General features: G+C 42.2%; 3 protein-coding genes across 7 annotated transcripts; 2 read left to right on the top strand and 1 right to left on the bottom strand.

Moving 5' to 3' along the window:
- The first annotated feature begins 652 nt into the window (after positions 1–652).
- Positions 653–14,265, top strand: LOC115685804 (ethanolamine-phosphate cytidylyltransferase). 4 transcript variants are annotated; one of them, XM_056315161.1, is made up of 9 exons: positions 653–1,459; positions 1,989–2,170; positions 2,519–2,590; positions 4,264–4,331; positions 5,363–5,483; positions 5,875–5,940; positions 6,042–6,164; positions 6,713–6,747; positions 14,042–14,265. In XM_056315161.1, exons 1-9 carry the CDS (start codon positions 877–879, stop codon positions 14,076–14,078), a joined length of 1,287 nt encoding a protein of 428 aa, XP_056171136.1. In that variant the 5' UTR covers positions 653–876; the 3' UTR covers positions 14,079–14,265. The 4 variants fall into 4 exon arrangements, with proteins under 4 accessions (XP_056171136.1, XP_056171135.1, XP_056171137.1 ...); XM_056315162.1 differs by lacking the exon at positions 14,042–14,265 and adding an exon at positions 7,628–8,043 and having other exon boundaries at positions 654–1,459; XM_056315160.1 differs by lacking the exons at positions 6,713–6,747; positions 14,042–14,265 and adding an exon at positions 7,628–8,043.
- Positions 8,914–14,934, top strand: LOC115685803 (SWR1-complex protein 4-like). Of its 2 annotated transcripts, XM_030610915.2 has the most exons (17): positions 8,917–9,531; positions 9,653–9,739; positions 10,166–10,231; positions 10,319–10,378; positions 10,494–10,550; positions 10,719–10,848; positions 10,940–11,004; positions 11,127–11,219; positions 11,337–11,384; positions 11,593–11,766; positions 11,930–12,040; positions 12,305–12,400; positions 12,947–13,018; positions 13,186–13,243; positions 13,380–13,414; positions 13,521–13,905; positions 14,007–14,265. In XM_030610915.2, exons 1-16 carry the CDS (start codon positions 9,418–9,420, stop codon positions 13,599–13,601), a joined length of 1,347 nt encoding a protein of 448 aa, XP_030466775.2. In that variant the 5' UTR covers positions 8,917–9,417; the 3' UTR covers positions 13,602–13,905; positions 14,007–14,265. The 2 variants fall into 2 exon arrangements, with proteins under 2 accessions (XP_056171134.1, XP_030466775.2); XM_056315159.1 differs by lacking the exon at positions 12,947–13,018 and having other exon boundaries at positions 8,914–9,531; positions 14,007–14,934.
- Positions 14,935–15,205: 271 nt separating this feature from the next.
- Positions 15,206–16,795, bottom strand: LOC115685805 (protein LURP-one-related 5-like). Its single transcript, XM_030610919.2, has 2 exons — positions 16,304–16,795; positions 15,206–15,824 (listed from the first exon to the last, which is right to left on the bottom strand). The coding sequence occupies exons 1-2, from the start codon at positions 16,583–16,585 to the stop codon at positions 15,420–15,422; spliced, it is 687 nt and encodes a 228-aa protein (XP_030466779.2). The 5' UTR covers positions 16,586–16,795; the 3' UTR covers positions 15,206–15,419.
- Between the last annotated feature and the right edge of the window lie 230 nt (positions 16,796–17,025).

Raw genomic sequence — 17,025 nt, forward strand, 5'->3', positions numbered from 1 at the left:
CCGAAAATAATGAGAAGAGGCGCCCATTTAGGTATCTACAATCTTAAATGGTAAGTTTGCTGGCTGCACTTAGACAAATATTCCGTAGTAATATGTTTACATGGACAAGCCGTGCAAAATACAAGTCACTTGAAATTATAATTCGAGCACCGTTACCGAGACCGCTGCATGCACATCTTCAAAATGTTCTTCTCGACGTATCTCGCGATCGTTCGTGACGGGCAATGTAATAAATTTCCGTTGCTCAAATTTCTCGTGTAACATTTATGCAGCTCGAATCTTAAAAGGCAAAATTCACGAGACCTCGATCCGTTGCTCGCCCGCTTCCGATAGCGATCGACAGAGGGCGATTTTGCAACCGACATTGGCTGGTCTCTTGTGACTGGTCGGTCACGATTGATGGGATGATCGGTAATTCGAGGCTCGATTAAAGTAATCAAGGACGAAATCAAGGAAAGGACAAATGTAAAATTAGAGGGTCAAAAAGGCCCGTTAACTTTTTGTTTTTGTTCTTGCGATCGAACACAAAAAAAGTCATAGCTTTTGGGACAAGAACACGACCTGCAAAATCCTTAAACCGAAACATCAGAGGAACAAAAATAATAAAATTAAATAAATAAAAGAATAAAAGAATAAGAATAAAAAGGAGAAAAGGGAGAAAAAGCAAAATGGGAGGAAACGCCACAGTGAAAAAGAGGGAGCAAAAGAACAAACGATGCGAACGCGAATCCTGAACCTCAACCCCAGCCAACGCAGCCTCCGCGCCGCTCGCAACCGCATCCGATTCGCCGCCGCCACCGCCGCCACCGCCGCCGCCGCCGCCGCCGCCGCTCCCTGAGCGCTCATTCCCCTCCCGTCGCCACCCGCGCAGAGCCAATGGCAGGTCCGGACGCGGTCTCGGCGCCGGAGCCGCAGAGCAAGGCCAGGGTCCTCGCGGCCCTCCTCGTGGGCGGCGCCGTCGTCGGGGCCTCGCTGCTCGGCCTCTACCTCACCGGCGCCCCGCTCGGGATCGGGGCGGGGCTGGGGGGCTGCCGGAGGAGGAGGAGGGGGAAGAAGAGGCCGGTGAGGGTGTACATGGACGGTTGCTTCGACATGATGCACTACGGCCACTGCAACGCCCTCCGGCAGGCCCGCGCCCTAGGGGACCAGCTCGTCGTCGGGGTCGTCAGCGACGCGGAGATCGTCGTGAACAAGGGGCCGCCCGTGACGCCCCTGAACGAGAGGATGATAATGGTGAACGCCGTCAAGTGGGTGGACGAGGTGATCCCCGATGCGCCGTACGCGATCACCGAGGAGTTCATGAAGAAGCTGTTCGACGAGTACCACATCGATTATATCATCCACGGCGACGATCCCTGCGTCCTTCCCGACGGCACCGACGCCTACGCGCTTGCGAAGAAGGCCGGGAAGTACAAGCAGATCAAGCGTACGGAAGGTGTTTCGAGCACCGATATCGTTGGTACGGTCTTGTTCTTGTTCCTTTCTTCGCAGGTTTCTTCTTTTCTCTTCCCTTTTCTAGTGTAGGCATTTGCAGCGTGTGGGAAGTTTCTTGAAATGCTTCGGAATATGGATCGTTAATCTTCCTTTGTTCTGCAAATGTGTCTCATTGTGTATTCCAGCTTGTAAATTAAGCTTCCTATGACGGATCTCGAGAAGGAAAACTTTTTTCTGCTATTATAGTTTTACTCATTATGGTGGATTCTGGTGGCATTGGTCCTCTCAATGGACTCCTGGAAGGGAAGGTTTTGGTAACGCGGCGTGAGTTTTTATGATGGTGGTAATGAGAGTTTGAGCTGCGAAAGCTGCTGATGAGATTACTCTTTTACCTCAATGGATTGATCCTTTTTTTTCAACAGGGGTTTGTAGGATGTGCATGATCAGTAATGTTTTAGCATGTACTGAGCAGGATTTGTTGGTAATTATTTTTGAGTTATTCCTTTGAGCAATTCGCAATTTCTGTTCTTATGGAAGTTCTCTCGCTGAAACAGGTCGGATGCTGCTTTGTGTGAGGGAAAGAACTATTAGTGACACTCAAAATCATTCTACCCTGCAAAGACAATTCAGCCATGGTCGGAGTCCAAAAGTTGAAGATGGTGGATCTGGTGCTGGGACTCGTATATCTCATTTTCTTCCTACATCTCGAAGAATTGTCCAATTTTCTAATGGAATTGTGAGCTACAGTATATATCTATTGTCCTTATCTATCATCAGCATGATCTTAGAACATAGATTTGTGATTGGAAGATTCTGGTAGATCACCAGAAAGAGCAATCTCTATTTTAGTCGTCGACAAGATGAAGTTGCATGTTACACTTTCGGAGTAGATGACCAACATGATTTAGAAATGTCAACATTGTAAATATAAATTGGGATGACTAGGATCAGTTGGCTATTAGAAATCTGATGTTGTAAAAAGCTATCAACACCCCTTCCCTTTATGCCTTTTTTTTTTCCTTCTCTCCTTTAGACTTGCCTCTTCTTTAGTCTAACCGTTATTTGCTGTTCTCTGTTTGTGTAGAGCCCAGGACCAGATGCTCGTATAATCTATATAGATGGTGCATTTGATCTATTTCATGCCGGACATGTGGAGGTACTTATATTGCCTTTTTGCCTTTGCATACCCACAGATAGGCTGCCACACATCATGAGAATGTTTGTTGTTAAGAGGAGGAACTATCCACGCAAAAATTCTCTCTTTTTGCCTTTTAATATAATTTACCTTTTCAGCTTTTCTCAGTGCGAAGTGTTAACATATGCTCTCAGGGAAGAATATCTTAGACAGAATTAGTTGGAAGGAGGACAATTGAACAGCTATCTAACATTAATATCAAAGGAAGTAGTTAATGGTGATAGATTCAATGCTGGACAGCTAGTGTCCCCCCATTGACAACTCTAGTGTAGTAAATACCAAGATCTGTTGATTTGTCTCCAGCTTAAGCTTCCATTAATTAGACGTCTCTCTTGGAAATTATATGATGTCAGTGGCCTTTTCAAGAGTATAGGATTAGTCGCTAGCCTTTGTGTCGGCTCATGATATATCTCAAAGTCACTCTGGCCACATAGATTATTGGTGGCGTGCCCTTCTGTTCTGTATTTTCTTTAAGCCAATAGATGAGCTGCAATTTACTTTGTCTATCATATGTGCACCTGATAAATCAATAGAGACCTTGGTACTATTTTCAATATCACCCAGAGACAAATTGCTTTCTTGTCTTGTCCTTCCTTTTATTTCTCTTTTAGTGTTCTAATGTTACGTATGTGTTGTTCTCCACATATTCATTCCTAGTGCAATTAAATGCCGCAGTTCTTGTACCCTTTCAAAAGCTGAGTCAGGCAGATGAAGCCAATGGTTAGTATAAGTGAGAAATGTTGAGATGTCTGCAGAGTACCAAGATCTGTAATTTGGATGTCTACTTTGTGTCAGGAGTTTGAACCTATTTTTGCGGTCTTTGTTTATAGATATATAGTAGGAACATGATTGAGAAGGCACAAGATGTCTACACAATTGAAAATCAAAGAAAGGAAGCTAGACAAGCTTACAAGAAAACATAGACCTGCCAACCTGTTAAGTGACTATTTATATACTACACGTGGACATACATACACACCCTATGATAATTGATGTTTCAGACTTAAACTAACAGGTTTGGTTTAGGAGAATTTGATACCTATTAGAAAACTGTCTATAGCATGAGCTAGGTTTATAGTAGATTATATTAGCTTATCTTTTCTATAAACAGCGGTTAATTTTGGTATGTTCACTGTCTACTATGTCTTACTATAGCTTTACTCCCTGTGGTCATAAGGTGATAGAGAAGTATAAAATAAGAAACCATGAATATAGAGATAATAGGAGGCAATGAAGAAAAAGCAGAGGGATTCCTTTGCTTTTCTTATTTCTGCAATACAAATTGATTCCGCTCAAATGGCTTTTGGGTGGATCCAGTAAAAGTTGCCCAGGAGATTCTGTTGGTGCTACTGAAAGAGAAAGATATTGGATGAAAGCCTTCCCAAGACATGCCTCTTTTGTTTCTTATGCCCTCCGTTTCTCATTGATTTCAGGGGCTATTTGGTTTCAGGCTTTCAGCTATGGCTGTTGTACACATTCTGTTTTGTGATAAAGTTCTTATTGCACTTTTAATAGATCTCCATTGTCGATTGCTTGCTTTTAGTGAAGATAACGTGCTTTAGTGTTTATACTGGTCAGTATGAGCTTGTTGAGAAGTTTGTCGGTATTATCACTAACTTCGGTGTTTTGTACAGATTTTGAGGGTTGCACGTGCGCTTGGAGATTTTCTTCTTGTGGGAATACACACTGACCAGACCGTCAGGTTGTGAACTCTTTCTTTTTCTTTAATCATTTGTTCAAGGTTTTGTTTGGTGCATGTCAATTACATGAAACTCTAGAGTTTGAATGTTCACTTTGCTCTATGTCTTATCATCTGATGGTTCTATTGCCATTTCCCATGGCTGTCGCAGTTAGTCAGTGTAATCTTGCAAATACTAAGCAGTCAAGATTCTGGCCTGAAGGCAGAATTAGTCTACCTTTTCGAAGTTGTGTGAATATGTGGTTTATTCTCTTTCAGCCATGTCGCACAGCCCTGATCTTATTCTAAAAAAGGCAATGGCAATCATTAGATGTGCTTCCCATTATAGAGCATCGATAGACCACTATTTTATGGGTGACTAACTAGAAAGATTACTAGTTTATAGGGGAACTCGTTAGTACAACACTGATGTGTTTGTTTTGCTCTTTTCTGAGTTTTTACATCCATCCAAAAGTTGCTGCCCCACTCCCTAACCATGTCCTCACCACTGTTAAGTGGTTTTGCAAATGGATTTTTTGGTTCAAGATTGATAAGATATATAGATCATGACAGTGGCATAACGTCTCTGATATTGAATTACTGAAAGCCGTGCTGCTTATTCATGTTGAACTTATCCCATTTATGTTAATTTCTTCTAAAAGTTACCAAAGAGGACCTTGCTTTTCCTGTGTTATCGCTAGCGCTTAGTAGTTTTGGGAGCTTTGTGAAGTCAAACCATGCATACGCACAAATCTGCCTCTAATATGATTTATATGGTATTCTCACTTACTTCTTGTCTAATATTAGCAGCAACTCCTTGTAATTATTTGTGGTGATTGGGTTATTGTTGCTAATGTTGGTGGATATTTCTGCTTGAATGGCGCTAATTTATCTGCTTTCAGTCTGACTTACTTAGTTTTAAAGCATTCACTCATGGATTATATGTAATGACAATTGTAGTTTATATTAATGATACTTTGATGGGTCCAAGGTTGCTTTTGGTTTGAATTTCTCAGACTTAACACATTTGTGGTTTGTCAACAATGGCTTTGCAGTGCTAAAAGAGGAGCACATCGGCCAATCATGAATCTTCATGAAAGAAGCTTAAGTGTTTTGGCATGCCGGTATGTGGATGAGGTGATAATTGGAGCCCCATGGGAAGTGTCCAGAGATATGGTTGGTATTCTCTCTGAAGCTATATACTTTAGGATGAGCTTGATATATTGTATTATCAGTTGCTTTCGTCCAATTTTTTAGCAATCTCCTTTCTAAATTTTGAGGGTGTGGAAATGAAATTATTAAAATGTTATCTATGGTGAATGATTGTTAAAGTTGAGGTGGATGTTGCGATTTTGTCTACAAATCACTCATTTAGAGGATGGGGTTGTTAATGACACAATCTGAGGGGCAGAGAGAGGGAGGGATTGACGGATTCCCAGGCTATCTTTGTGAAAAGCACTTATGTTCTAGAAAGATAATCTCAGACTTCCCTTTGATATCTTATTTGGATTATCTTAGCAAGACATCCATTTATCACTTTAGGTTACTAACTCGAGTTCTTGTGCAGATCACAACATTTGATATTTCCTTAGTTGTCCATGGAACAATAGCAGAAAACAACGATTTTCAGAAGGTGAACAATAGCACATGGCTGCTTGTTATACAATTGCTTATTCTGTTGAAGTATTAATATTCTTTTGTTTGTTAACTACCCACATGAATTCATAATGACAGGATGAAGGGAATCCATATGCTGTTCCAATCAGTATGGGCATCTTCAAAGTCCTGGAGAGTCCTCTGGATATTACAACTACAACAATAATTCGGAGGATTGTAGCAAATCATGAAGCTTTCCAGGTAGGTCCTTCCTGACATGTGATTTTAGCTCTCTGTATTTTCTAGGCGATCTATGGATTATACCGTCTTCTTACTTTTCAACGACGATCAAAGTGCTATACGTATAAGAAAATAAATTCTTCTTGGCCATTGCACACGAAACTATTTGACTATACTTGATCCTTTCTGCCCGGGAGGTGTATCATTAAGGTAATTGACCTTATTTGATTTCCAATGAATATTGTGTATCTAAAATTTGTCAAGGAACCAAGGCGTGGCCTTGAGGTGGTTCACCCTTACCAACATCCATGATATCTTGTTCGATTGCTATTTTCTCCCTCTCGTCTTGTCTAAGACATTGTTCCCTGTGGGCTGTATTTGCATTGTAGAATGCTGATATTACCTGCCCTGCAGCAATAGACATTAGTTGGTTTTCCACGGTAGAAGTTCAAGGGGTGCTTAGTTGACAAAGATATAGAGTTCTTTCTTGGACTCACAAAAAACAAGATAAATGGAATTTGCAAGCACACTAACTCCACCACCAATGACTTTGTTTTACTTTCCTGCAGAAACGCAATGAGAAGAAGTCAGCAAGTGAGAAGAGGTACTATGAAGATAAGACTTATGTTACGGGGGATTGATGTTAGAAAATCTGGGGCACCTCCATGGTTTATTGCCCCAGCAACTTCCCTTATTTTTTATTGCAAAGTAGAACAGTTGCAGATTATTCTAGGATAAAGCTCGTGTCTTACAGGGATGCGGCATTGTATACGGCTCAATTGGGATACTGATCATTTTGATGATCGCATGTACTTGATGAGTTTGGCTTGCCATACCCCTCTCTGTCTCTCTCTGAGCTTGATCGGTGTCTTGCAGTTGAGTTCACCATCGTGGTAGAGTTGTAGGGGCTAAGAAATTAGGTGGGTGATTCATCAGAGACTGGAGGTAATCACAGTCACCCATTCTTGTGTCATTTGGGTCATTCATTGTTGTCACCCTGCACCTAAAGCGATTTTGGATTTGTTGACTGCATACGGTTGACCTTTGCTGTCTAATTACGGTGGTACTGCAAGTGCAAAGCATGAAAGGGAAAGAGAGCCAAAAGAATTATGGTTGTTTGTGTGTATGACCTTGGACATCTGAAGCAATCTGATTCACGTGCTGGTGGAGGAGACCGGGAACAGAACCCGAGTCAAGTGAAATACGAGTTTAAGCAATGGTGGTACAGGGCAGTAGTTTTTTTTTTTTTTGGTCGGAAAGGGCAGTAGTTTAGTGGTTGTGAAAAGGCATGATGAGGGCAAGAAAGTGCACGGCAGAGAGTAAAAAATTGCACGGGGATAATGAAATATCGTGTTCGGTAGCAAGTTAGGTCATTTCTGTCGAAATGATGCTGTCTGGGTGTTGAGTGTTCGAGAACTACCATTGTCAATATATGTCATGGATTGATTCTTATGCAGCTTGACATCTTCGAGCTTATATCTCAGGTTTTAGAAACTACCAGGAGTGAAGATTGCCATCCTGGTTGCTCTATGGATCAACCAAATAAGTCAAATCTGCATTAGATATGTTGCTTGGTCAACCTCGAGGATGAGCGAACGATGAATATCCAACATGTGATCGAAACTGGAATGATTTGACGTACATTGTGATGGCCCCCGACATTTCTTAGCGACTTGAAAGTGAAAACATGTGGGAATTGGAAATAGTAGAATGGAAAGGGATGCAATCGCCGCAGTAGAAATGCTGATTTCATATGATGGATGGGAAGTGAGTTAGGTTCCTTTTTAAGTTAAAGCCACGGCATTTCCAGTTTCAAACCTTGTATGGAATATACAATACTAGGCTTTTGCGAACAAAATAAGATTGAACAATAAGAATTCTATGAATGTCGCTGACTGTACCATGTGTGTCGTCTCTCTCTTTGCCCTCGGAATATTCATCCACCGTCGTCATCTAAGAACACAAAACCAGTGTGTAGGGTTTCCTACAGATCCAATCCAAGATCACGACAAGGCGAGCTCCGGGTTGCACCGCCAAGCTGAACACGTCGTCCCCTAGCAGGACCGCTGTGTTCACTGTCTTCCTCGATATCTTTGCCACGATCTCCCCTGTGGAGCTCCTCATGATGCAGTTTAGCCTTGTGAGCGAGCCTTCGATCGCGAAACCGGCGCCTGACCCGTGCTTTGCACATCCTCCCAATAACACCTCGGCTTCAATGTTGCTGCTCTTGTGAAAGAGCAGTGAACTCCTCGTGGAAAATACTCTCAAATGGGGAGTCCTCTTTGCATAGTTGTTCTCTCCGTTACAGGCGTGCCACTGGCATTGCATGCTCGGAACCTGTTGACAACATAACACTAATTGGAGAGAAGAAATTGGACAAAAATTTCTCAAAAAAATTTATGGTTTTTTGCAAATTTTTGTAGCTAGAGCCAATTCAAATCTCAAAACAATCTCTGATTACTCCCTCTGACAGCCTAGCAAAGTTTGAATCGGAAGGAACATTAATATTACGCATCAATTGGAGAATATATATATTTTCAGCAGTTACGTAAATTTCTCTTTATTGAAAATCTAGACTCCTTGAAATGATGGATCGTATAATCCGAGCATCCCTCTCGGCGACAAACAAGATAAAAATGTGAATAGCACGAGTCTACCTCCAATTTTTCCGTCCCTCTACGCAATCTAATATCAAAACGAAGGTGGAATTTAATGTCTCACTAAAGTCACAGCTGCATAGGAGCCAAATATTTTTAGCATCAAAACTAGCTGCTTCAGGAGGCATGGCGAAACATATAAGAGAAATCCATCACCCGTGGTCTCAAAGTTAGAAGGCCATTTCCGTCTCCTTCCATCAGCAGAAGCCCCCCTCCTCCGTGCTCGCACTGACATTTTATCGAACAGTTGTCGACCCGGAAGACCCAGCCTCCCGCGCTGATCGAAGACCGTGTACCCATCGGTCCCTTGGAAGCTCGTGCTCGATTTCTTCCGCACGGCGAGCTTCGCCGGGCTAACGACGTCGCCGCCGGAGTCGTCATTCTCCTCCCGGCGGCGGCCGGCATTCGCACCGGTTCTCGTCGTGGTGAATCTCTACGCACGATGGCTTCTACGATGACCACAAATCCTCGTGGGGCTTGGCTCTTGACCGCGAGGTTCAAGTTTCTTGTGTGAAGGTTCCGTTTTGCTGGTTCTTCCCATCCTCTGTGAGGGAGAGAATGTCGTTTTTCTGGCTCGACCTGTGACGGTTCTCAAAGACTCCTGTTAGGGTTTCGTAATGGATGCCAAGGACATTCTCGGGCTGCCCAAGAACCAGCTTCCCATCCCCCAAGAGAAGAAGTCTAGGCCTCCGAAGGAGCCTCAGAGGAAGCCCGATGGCATTTCGCGGGAGGTGATTGGTTTTTTGAGTCCGCCCTGTTTCTCTGTTTTCTCTGTTGTCTCTGTTACTGTGGCTTATATATTTGTGAATTTCAGCAGCTACAGAGAGCTTTGAATCTGCTAAAATTTTGTAGGTTTATGCGCTTACCGGCGGTTTGGCGCCTCTCATGCCGTCAGTTGATGCTTCTCAATTGAGACGACATCCTCCTCCGGACGAGAAGGTTCGTTGAATTTTGGTTTAAGGTAGTGTAGTGAGGTTGGTTTTGGGGTTTAAGCTCATGATCAGGTCTAGAGTAGTTATAGGATTCTAGGGGTGGCGCGTTTGTACTTAAGTATTGGTTAAAGGGCAGAGTTTGATGTGCCTATCTTGGTTTGTGTCATGAAACATGACTTTAACACTCTCAGTAGGATATAACGAATGATGTGTTAGTTGTTGTAGAGATTTTGTAGTATCCGCGTGGGCTGTTTCTCCCAAATGACAGAGCTTTCTGGAATATAGATGACACTTTCGGTTAGTCCACATATTGTCCATTGCTTTTGTAGAATAGAATGACCAATCATTCTATTCATTATTTTGAGTTCCAGGCTTCTTTTATGTGTAATCTCTTGTATTAAAATCACTTCAGAGAATTCTGCCCTTTGCTCAGATTACTTGGCAGTGGCTACCTTTCACAAATTCTGCTAGAAAGGATGATTTGCAGCTCTTCCATTGGGTAAATTTTCCTGCCCTTCACAGTTGAGAACTTTTTATCGGGCTGTTGCCAGTGGTAAAAGCTCCCTTGTTTCTTAAAAATGTGCAGGTCAGAGTCGTGAATGGTGTTCCACCAACTGGTGATTATGCTTTTGCCAAATACAACAAGGTAAAGCTCTTGTTGGTTATAAATTTTCTGTATGTTGTCTGGTGAGAGAAGGTTTTTGTGTTTATGTGCCAATGTAAATGTGAAAGTTTATCAAACTGTTTTTGATGTAATGCAGTCTGTCAACATTATTAAGTATACCGATGAGGAGTATGAGAAGTACTTGACTGATCCTGTAGGTACCCTCTCAAGTTTTGTCTTCGTAACCTCGGAATAGATACAGTTTTTGTCTGGTTTTTTCCATTGGAAGAGAATACACTTGATGCTTGTTGCACATGACTTTATCTGTTGGCTGGCTTTTCAAATTCTCCTTTCCTGACCAAGTTGTTCTACCTTTTTTCAGACATGGACCAAAGAAGAGACAGATCAATTGTTTGACTTGTGTGAAAGGTTTGATCTCCGCTTTATTGTGATAGCTGACAGGTTTCCCTCATCTCGCACAGTGGAGGAACTGAAGGATCGCTATTATAGTGGTAAGTGTCTGTTTTTGAGGTTGAGTGAAGGTTTGTTCACATGAACTTTCTTGTTTTTTATCTTGATGGCTATTCGGCTGCATATGTTTAGTATCTCGTGCTCTTCTGAGTGCTAGAGCTGCTCCAGGAGATATCGCCAATGACCCTCTTGTAAAGGTTGGTGATGAAGAATTAAGCATCTATATTATATTTGAGATGGTTAATTAGGGCATGTCCCTGAGTTCACTTTGTACCCAAGTTAAATGATTGCCATACTCATCTGTTTCTTCACGACACAGGAACCTTACAATATGTCACAGGAAGTAGAGCGCAAACGTGCCTTGTCAATGGTCCTCTCTCAAACAAAACATCAAGAGAGAAAAGATACTGAGGTCATTATTTTACTATGGCTTTCGGCAGAAGAATCGAGCATTTCTTGACCGGTAGATTCATTGATGAGCAAATATCGACCTTTTCTTTTGTTTCTCATTAATTTGTTGTTTTCTTAGGTACTGGCTGAAGCAAAAAGGATAACAGAGTCACGCATGGCTGCTAAGGTTGGTCTTGTTGCCCTATTGCATAGCTTTCTAGTTTTGCTTTCCGTTTTCAGGAAGGGGGCATTATTACTCTTCAGAAAGAATGAACTTAATGAATAACACAGCTCTGGCATCCAGAGGAGTATCTATTCTTACTCCAATTCTGATAGTGTGATTGTGCGACGTTTCTGGAGATTGCAGTTCTTAAGTCTTTTTTCTTCATTTCCAGGGCCCTGAAGAGTCTGAGTTGCCCGTAGCAGCAAATATTGGTCCTGAAAATAGTCAGAGAGCTGTGGTCAGTGGTGACGCTGTAACTCCTTCAAATGCTACACTTCCCTCTGCTATCACTGCATCGTCAACATTAATGGCAGACAATGCATCTACTCTTGCTTCTCTTCGCATGGTAGGTACTGTTTGCATCTAAGATGACCTTCTTTTCCCCTTAAAAGTTCCTTTTGATTCTTCCCTATTATTTTGGTAAGTCTGCCCCACTGAGTAGTTTACTGTTGACACTATTTCCGGTATTAAACTTTTAACGCCTTCGCACAACTCTGAGAAAATTTCAGCTCCGTGTGTACTTGAGAACGTATGCTCTTGATCAAATGGTGCAAGCTGCGAGTGCATCTGCGGGACATCGGACAATCAAGCGGGTTGAGCAAACGTTGCAAGAACTTGGGGTATGTTTATTTCCTCTTTCATGGAATGGTTTCAGGAACCTTTCTTGGCAGGGGAATTTCATGTGGTCGTTATCACAAAATTTTTAATTAGGATTTAAAAAGAGTTACTTCCTGCTCTATGTTATGTGAATGGATTTATTGTTCATTTTTTCTGTTGCAGTTATAAGCCTTTGCTAGGTTTTAATTCTCCTGCGACTTGGTAATAAATTTTTAAGCTTTTTGTCAACAAGTGTACATAATTATTTCAATTCCCTCTATTTTCAGGTGAATTTGAAACCAAAAGTTCCAACCAAAGCTGTTTGTGCGGAGCATCTTGAATTAAGGAAAGAGATATTGAGTCTTCTCAATCTTCAGAAGCAGGTAATTTCTTGTGTAACCATAATTATATTCGTCTCTTTGTCTTAATTGTTTGATTTCTGAATTTTTCATGAGCAGATTACGTATCTCTAAGCTTTTAGATTTTCTTTCAATCAGAAGGTCTTCCATTTTTGTTTATATCTCAGTAAAAACTACATTTGCTCATTGTGTCATCAAGCTCATGTATCATCTGCTGTCATGACATTTGAATTAATACAAGTAACCATGATGGCCTGGTGTAGCTGTTATTTAGTTTTTGACAGCAATTGCATTTTGAATTTGCTTGATATGGCTGCTAATAGTGTCTGGTTGCTCACTGACCATAGATTATCTGAGTTTTGATTAAATAAAGAAGTATGCCTGTGCAGCAATGAAGTATTTTAATAGCTCATTTTCCCTAATGTTCATTAAGGAAATAACACGAGAGGAAACCACATAAAGAATAATTAGATTTGTTGAGTTTTTTTTTTTTGGTCAGGAGATTTGTTGAGTTGGAAAATTACAAATTTGAAATTTTCATTAATGCGCATGCCCACTCTCAAATTTCAGCTTCAATATAAGGAAGCAGAAGGTACGTCTTTTCATGACAGTCCTTACTCAGAAACACCAGGCACCCCAAAGGTCAGTATTTCGATACTCTAGCAGACTGAGATGAGATGTAGTTGAGCCACTGCAATCATTGCTTTGCATTTGCTACTATCGTTCTGAACCGTATTCTGTATCCCGTAAAAATACTGCTCTGTAGTTTTCTTTTATGATTAAAAGTCAAATGTCTCTCGTGATAACAGCGCACGCCCCGAGGGGACCAGGATCGGCCATTTATGCCTGACCCTCTTAGTTTTGGAGGTATCTTTTGGTGGTTACTGTCAATTTCCAATTTTTCACTCTGTGGAACCTTTTGTTGTTTCCTATTAATAGTCTCCTGTGATCCCTAGACTTGTAGCTTGAAATGATTGAATTCAGATACATGAACGAATTGCAGGTGATAGATTTGGCAAAAGGGACCAGAAACGCAAGGTAACCAGGTTCTCCTATTAAGTTAAAGATGTACTTGTTCTTGTACAAGGTCCAGTACCTAATGTCATGATTCTTTTCCCTTTCGTAATTAATTTGGCATCTTCAGGCACCTGGAAGATCATCAGAAGCTGCACAATCCCCATCTCAATCTAAAAGGCCTCGCAAGATGAAGGCTTCTGACATCTAGTCATGGGATGATTGACTTTTGGGCTATTGGTAACAGTGGCTTGCAGCATGATGGTCTGACGCAAAATTTGTGCTTCCCCAGATGCTTGGTGAACGATTAAGCACGAAAAGCAGATGCAGCTCCCTCGAGATTGCTTCTTTTTGTCGGATTTGGAGTTGAGCCGAAGCTTAGACATCAATGCTGAGCTTTTCCTGGAATGAGTTGGTACACATGACAATTACTCATCAACGTTCGGGTGCCTGTCCTGATCATGAAAATCCTGCTTCCTTAGCTGACATTACATATATATAGAGTGACTACCGTGGTGATCTTTTATGGATGGGGGGTTTTTCCCATTAGCATCATCTTTCTCTGGAATACGCAAGCACACTAACTCCACCACCAATGACTTTTCCTTTCCTGCAGAAACGCAATGAAAAGAAGTCAGCAAGTGGGAAGAGGTACTATGAATATAAGACTTATGTTACAGGGGATTGATGTTAGAACATCTAGGGCACCTCCATGGTTTGTTACCCCAGCAATTTACCTTCTTTTTTATTGCAAAGTAGATACAGATGCAGATTATTCTAGGATAAAGCTCGTGTCTTACAGGGATGCGGCATTGTATACGGCTCAATCGGGATACTGATCGTGTGATGATCGCATTTACTTGATGAATTTGGCTTGCCATACCCCTCTCTGTCTCTCTCTGAGTTTGATTGGTGTCTTGCAGTTGAGTCCACCATTGTGGAAGAGTTGTAAGGGCAAAGAAATTAGGTGGGTGATTCATCAGAGACTCTGGGTAATCACAATTATTCATTCGTGTGTCATTTGGGTCATTCATTATTGTTACCCAGCACCTAAATTGGACAATGCGATTTTGGATTTTGTTGACTGTGTACGGTTGCCCTTTGCCGCCCAATGTCGACAGAGTTGTACTGCAAATGCATGAAAGAAATGGAGAGTTCCTCATAAAGGATGAAAGGGAAAGAGAGCCAAAAGAAATAGGGATGTTTGTCAACTTGACCTTGGTCATCTGAAGCAATTTAATTCAAATGCTGGTGGTGGAGACTGAACAGAACCGAGTCAAGTGACATATGAGTTTAAGCAACAGAGGAAAAGGGCAGTAGTATAGTGGTTGTGTAAGGCCATGATAAGGGCAAGAAAGTGCATGACAGAGAGTAATTTGCTCGACGATGATGAGGTATCCTGTTCGGTAACGAAGGTCGAGGCAGGTTATAAAATTTTATAACAAGTTAGTTCATTTCTGTCAGAAATCATGCTGTCAGGGTGTTGAGTGTTCGAGAACGACCATTGTCGATATATGTCATGGATTGATTCTTATGCAGCCTGACATCAACGAGCTTATATCTCAGGTTTTAGAAACTACCAGGAGTGAAGACTGCCATCCTAGTTGTTATGTGGATCAACCAAATAAATCGAATCTGCACTATATATGTATGTTGCTTGGTCAACCTCAAATATGGGTGAACGATGAATATCCGACATGTGATCGGACTGGAATGAATTGACGAACATTGCGATGGCCCACGACACTTCCTTGTGACTTGAAAGTTAAAAACATCTGGGAATTGGAAATGGTAGAATGTAAAGGGATGCGATCGTTGAAATAGAAATGCTGATTTCATATATGGAAAGTGACTTAGGTTCGTCCTTAAGTTAAAGCCATGGCATTTCCAGTTTCAAACCTTGTCAGGAATATACAATACAAGGCTTCTGCGAACAAAATAAGATTGAACAATAAGAAATCTATGAATGTGGCTGACTACTATGTGCGTCTCTCTCTTCGCTCTGTGAGTATTCATTCACCGTCGTCATCTAAGAACACAAAACTGGCGTGTAGGGTTTCCTACAGATCCGATCCAAGATCACGACAAATGCCATGGCGAGCTCCGGGTCGAACCCGGGTTGCACCACCAAGCTGAACACGTCGTCCCCGAGCAGGACCACCGTGTTTGCTCTCTTCCTCGATATCTTCGCCGTGATCTCCCCCGCGGAGCTCCTGATGATGCAGTTTCGCCTCGTGAACGAGCCTTCGATTGCGAAATCCGGCGCCTGACCGTGCTTCGCACACCCTCCCAAGAACACCTCGGCTTCAATGTTGCTGTTCTTGTGAAAGAGCAGTGAAGTCCTCCTCATGGAAAATACTCTCAAATTGGGAGTTCTCTTTCCATTGTCGTTCTCTCCCTTATAGGCGTGCCACTGGCATTGCATGCTCAGAACCTGTTGACAACACAACACAAACATTAAGTTTCACAGAAGAAATTGGACAAAATTTCTCAGAAAAAATTGTGGTTTTTTGCAGATCTTTGTAGCTAGAGCCGATTCAAATCTCAAAACAATCTCGATTACTCCCTCCGACACCCTAGCAAAGTTTGAATCGGAAGGAACAATAACATTATGCATTAATTGGAGAATATATATTATAATTCAGCAGTTAAGTAGACATCTCTTTTTCGAAAGTCCAGACTCCTTGGAAAGATCGGTAGTATAATCCGACCGATCGCTCTTGGCGATGAACAAGAAAAACTGCAAATGGCACGAGTCTACCTCCAAATTTCCGTCCCTCTATGCAATCTAATATCAAAACGAAGGTGGAATTTAATTTCTCCTAAAGTTTATAGTTGTGTTGAAGCATTATACTTTAGCATCAAAACTAGCTTCTTCACGAGGCATGACAGAAACATAGGAGAATTAATCACCTGAGGTCTCAAAGTTAGAAGGGCATTTCCAACTCCATCCATCAGCACCAGCCCCCCTCCTCCGTACGCGCACTGACCTTTCCTCGAGTAGTTATCGACCCGGAAGACGAGCCTCCCGCGCTGATCGAATACCGTGAACCCGTCGGTCCCTTGGAAGCTCATGCTCGACTTCTTCCACACGGTGAGCTTCGACGGGCTAATGGCGTCACCGCCGGAGTCTCCATTCCTCTCCCGGCGCAGCCGGTATTCGCACCGGTCCTCGTCAGGGTGAATCCTGCACATGACGGCTTCTCCAATGGCCACAAATCCTTGCGGAGAAAAAATAAGGAAAGTGGGGTGTGGCTCTTGAACGGGAGATTCAAGTTCCTTGTGTGAAGGTTACGTTTTATATTCGGAACTTTGGCGTCAATAGGAAGTGCTTGCACAGAGAGAGAGAAAGAGAGAGAGAGAAGGAGAGAGGCCCTTGGTTTCGGATGGTTGTATCGCTTAGTGGCTAACACTACTCAATTACGTAGGACCTTCGCTTTATTGCGCCATCAATGACCCTCTTGATTGTTTTTTAAAGACCCATCTTCATGGTTGTCCCCGAGCTGCACCAATAGGGTTCGCCGTATGCCTGTGTGATTTCACTGCCCACATTTTCTCTTTCTTTACGTACTTCAAGAACTGGCACTGGATAATGCCCTAATGACCTCGTGATTCATGTAGAAATGAGACAACTT

The sequence above is a fragment of the Syzygium oleosum genome, unplaced genomic scaffold (assembly GCF_021117445.2).
Source record: "Syzygium oleosum isolate NSW1041296 unplaced genomic scaffold, Sole_v2.1 Sole_v2.10, whole genome shotgun sequence".
Taxonomy (NCBI): domain Eukaryota; kingdom Viridiplantae; phylum Streptophyta; class Magnoliopsida; order Myrtales; family Myrtaceae; genus Syzygium; species Syzygium oleosum.

Excerpts from the sequence above, each read along its gene's own strand:
- LOC115685804 (XM_056315160.1), top strand. The coding sequence starts at position 877 with ATGGCAGGTCCGGACGCGGTCTCGGCGCCGGAGCCGCAGAGCAAGGCC. Across the intron at positions 1,460-1,988 it reads TTCGAGCACCGATATCGTTG|GTCGGATGCTGCTTTGTGTG; the intron begins GTACGGTCTTGT and ends TCGCTGAAACAG. Across the intron at positions 6,165-7,627 it reads CAAATCATGAAGCTTTCCAG|GTTTTAGAAACTACCAGGAG; the intron begins GTAGGTCCTTCC and ends CTTATATCTCAG.
- LOC115685803 (XM_030610915.2), top strand. The coding sequence starts at position 9,418 with ATGGATGCCAAGGACATTCTCGGGCTGCCCAAGAACCAGCTTCCCATC. Across the intron at positions 11,220-11,336 it reads AAGAGAGAAAAGATACTGAG|GTACTGGCTGAAGCAAAAAG; the intron begins GTCATTATTTTA and ends TTGTTTTCTTAG. Across the intron at positions 13,019-13,185 it reads AAACACCAGGCACCCCAAAG|CGCACGCCCCGAGGGGACCA; the intron begins GTCAGTATTTCG and ends TCGTGATAACAG.
- LOC115685805 (XM_030610919.2), bottom strand. The coding sequence starts at position 16,585 with ATGTGCAGGATTCACCCTGACGAGGACCGGTGCGAATACCGGCTGCGC. Across the intron at positions 15,825-16,303 it reads TTCTAACTTTGAGACCTCAG|GTTCTGAGCATGCAATGCCA; the intron begins GTGATTAATTCT and ends TGTTGTCAACAG.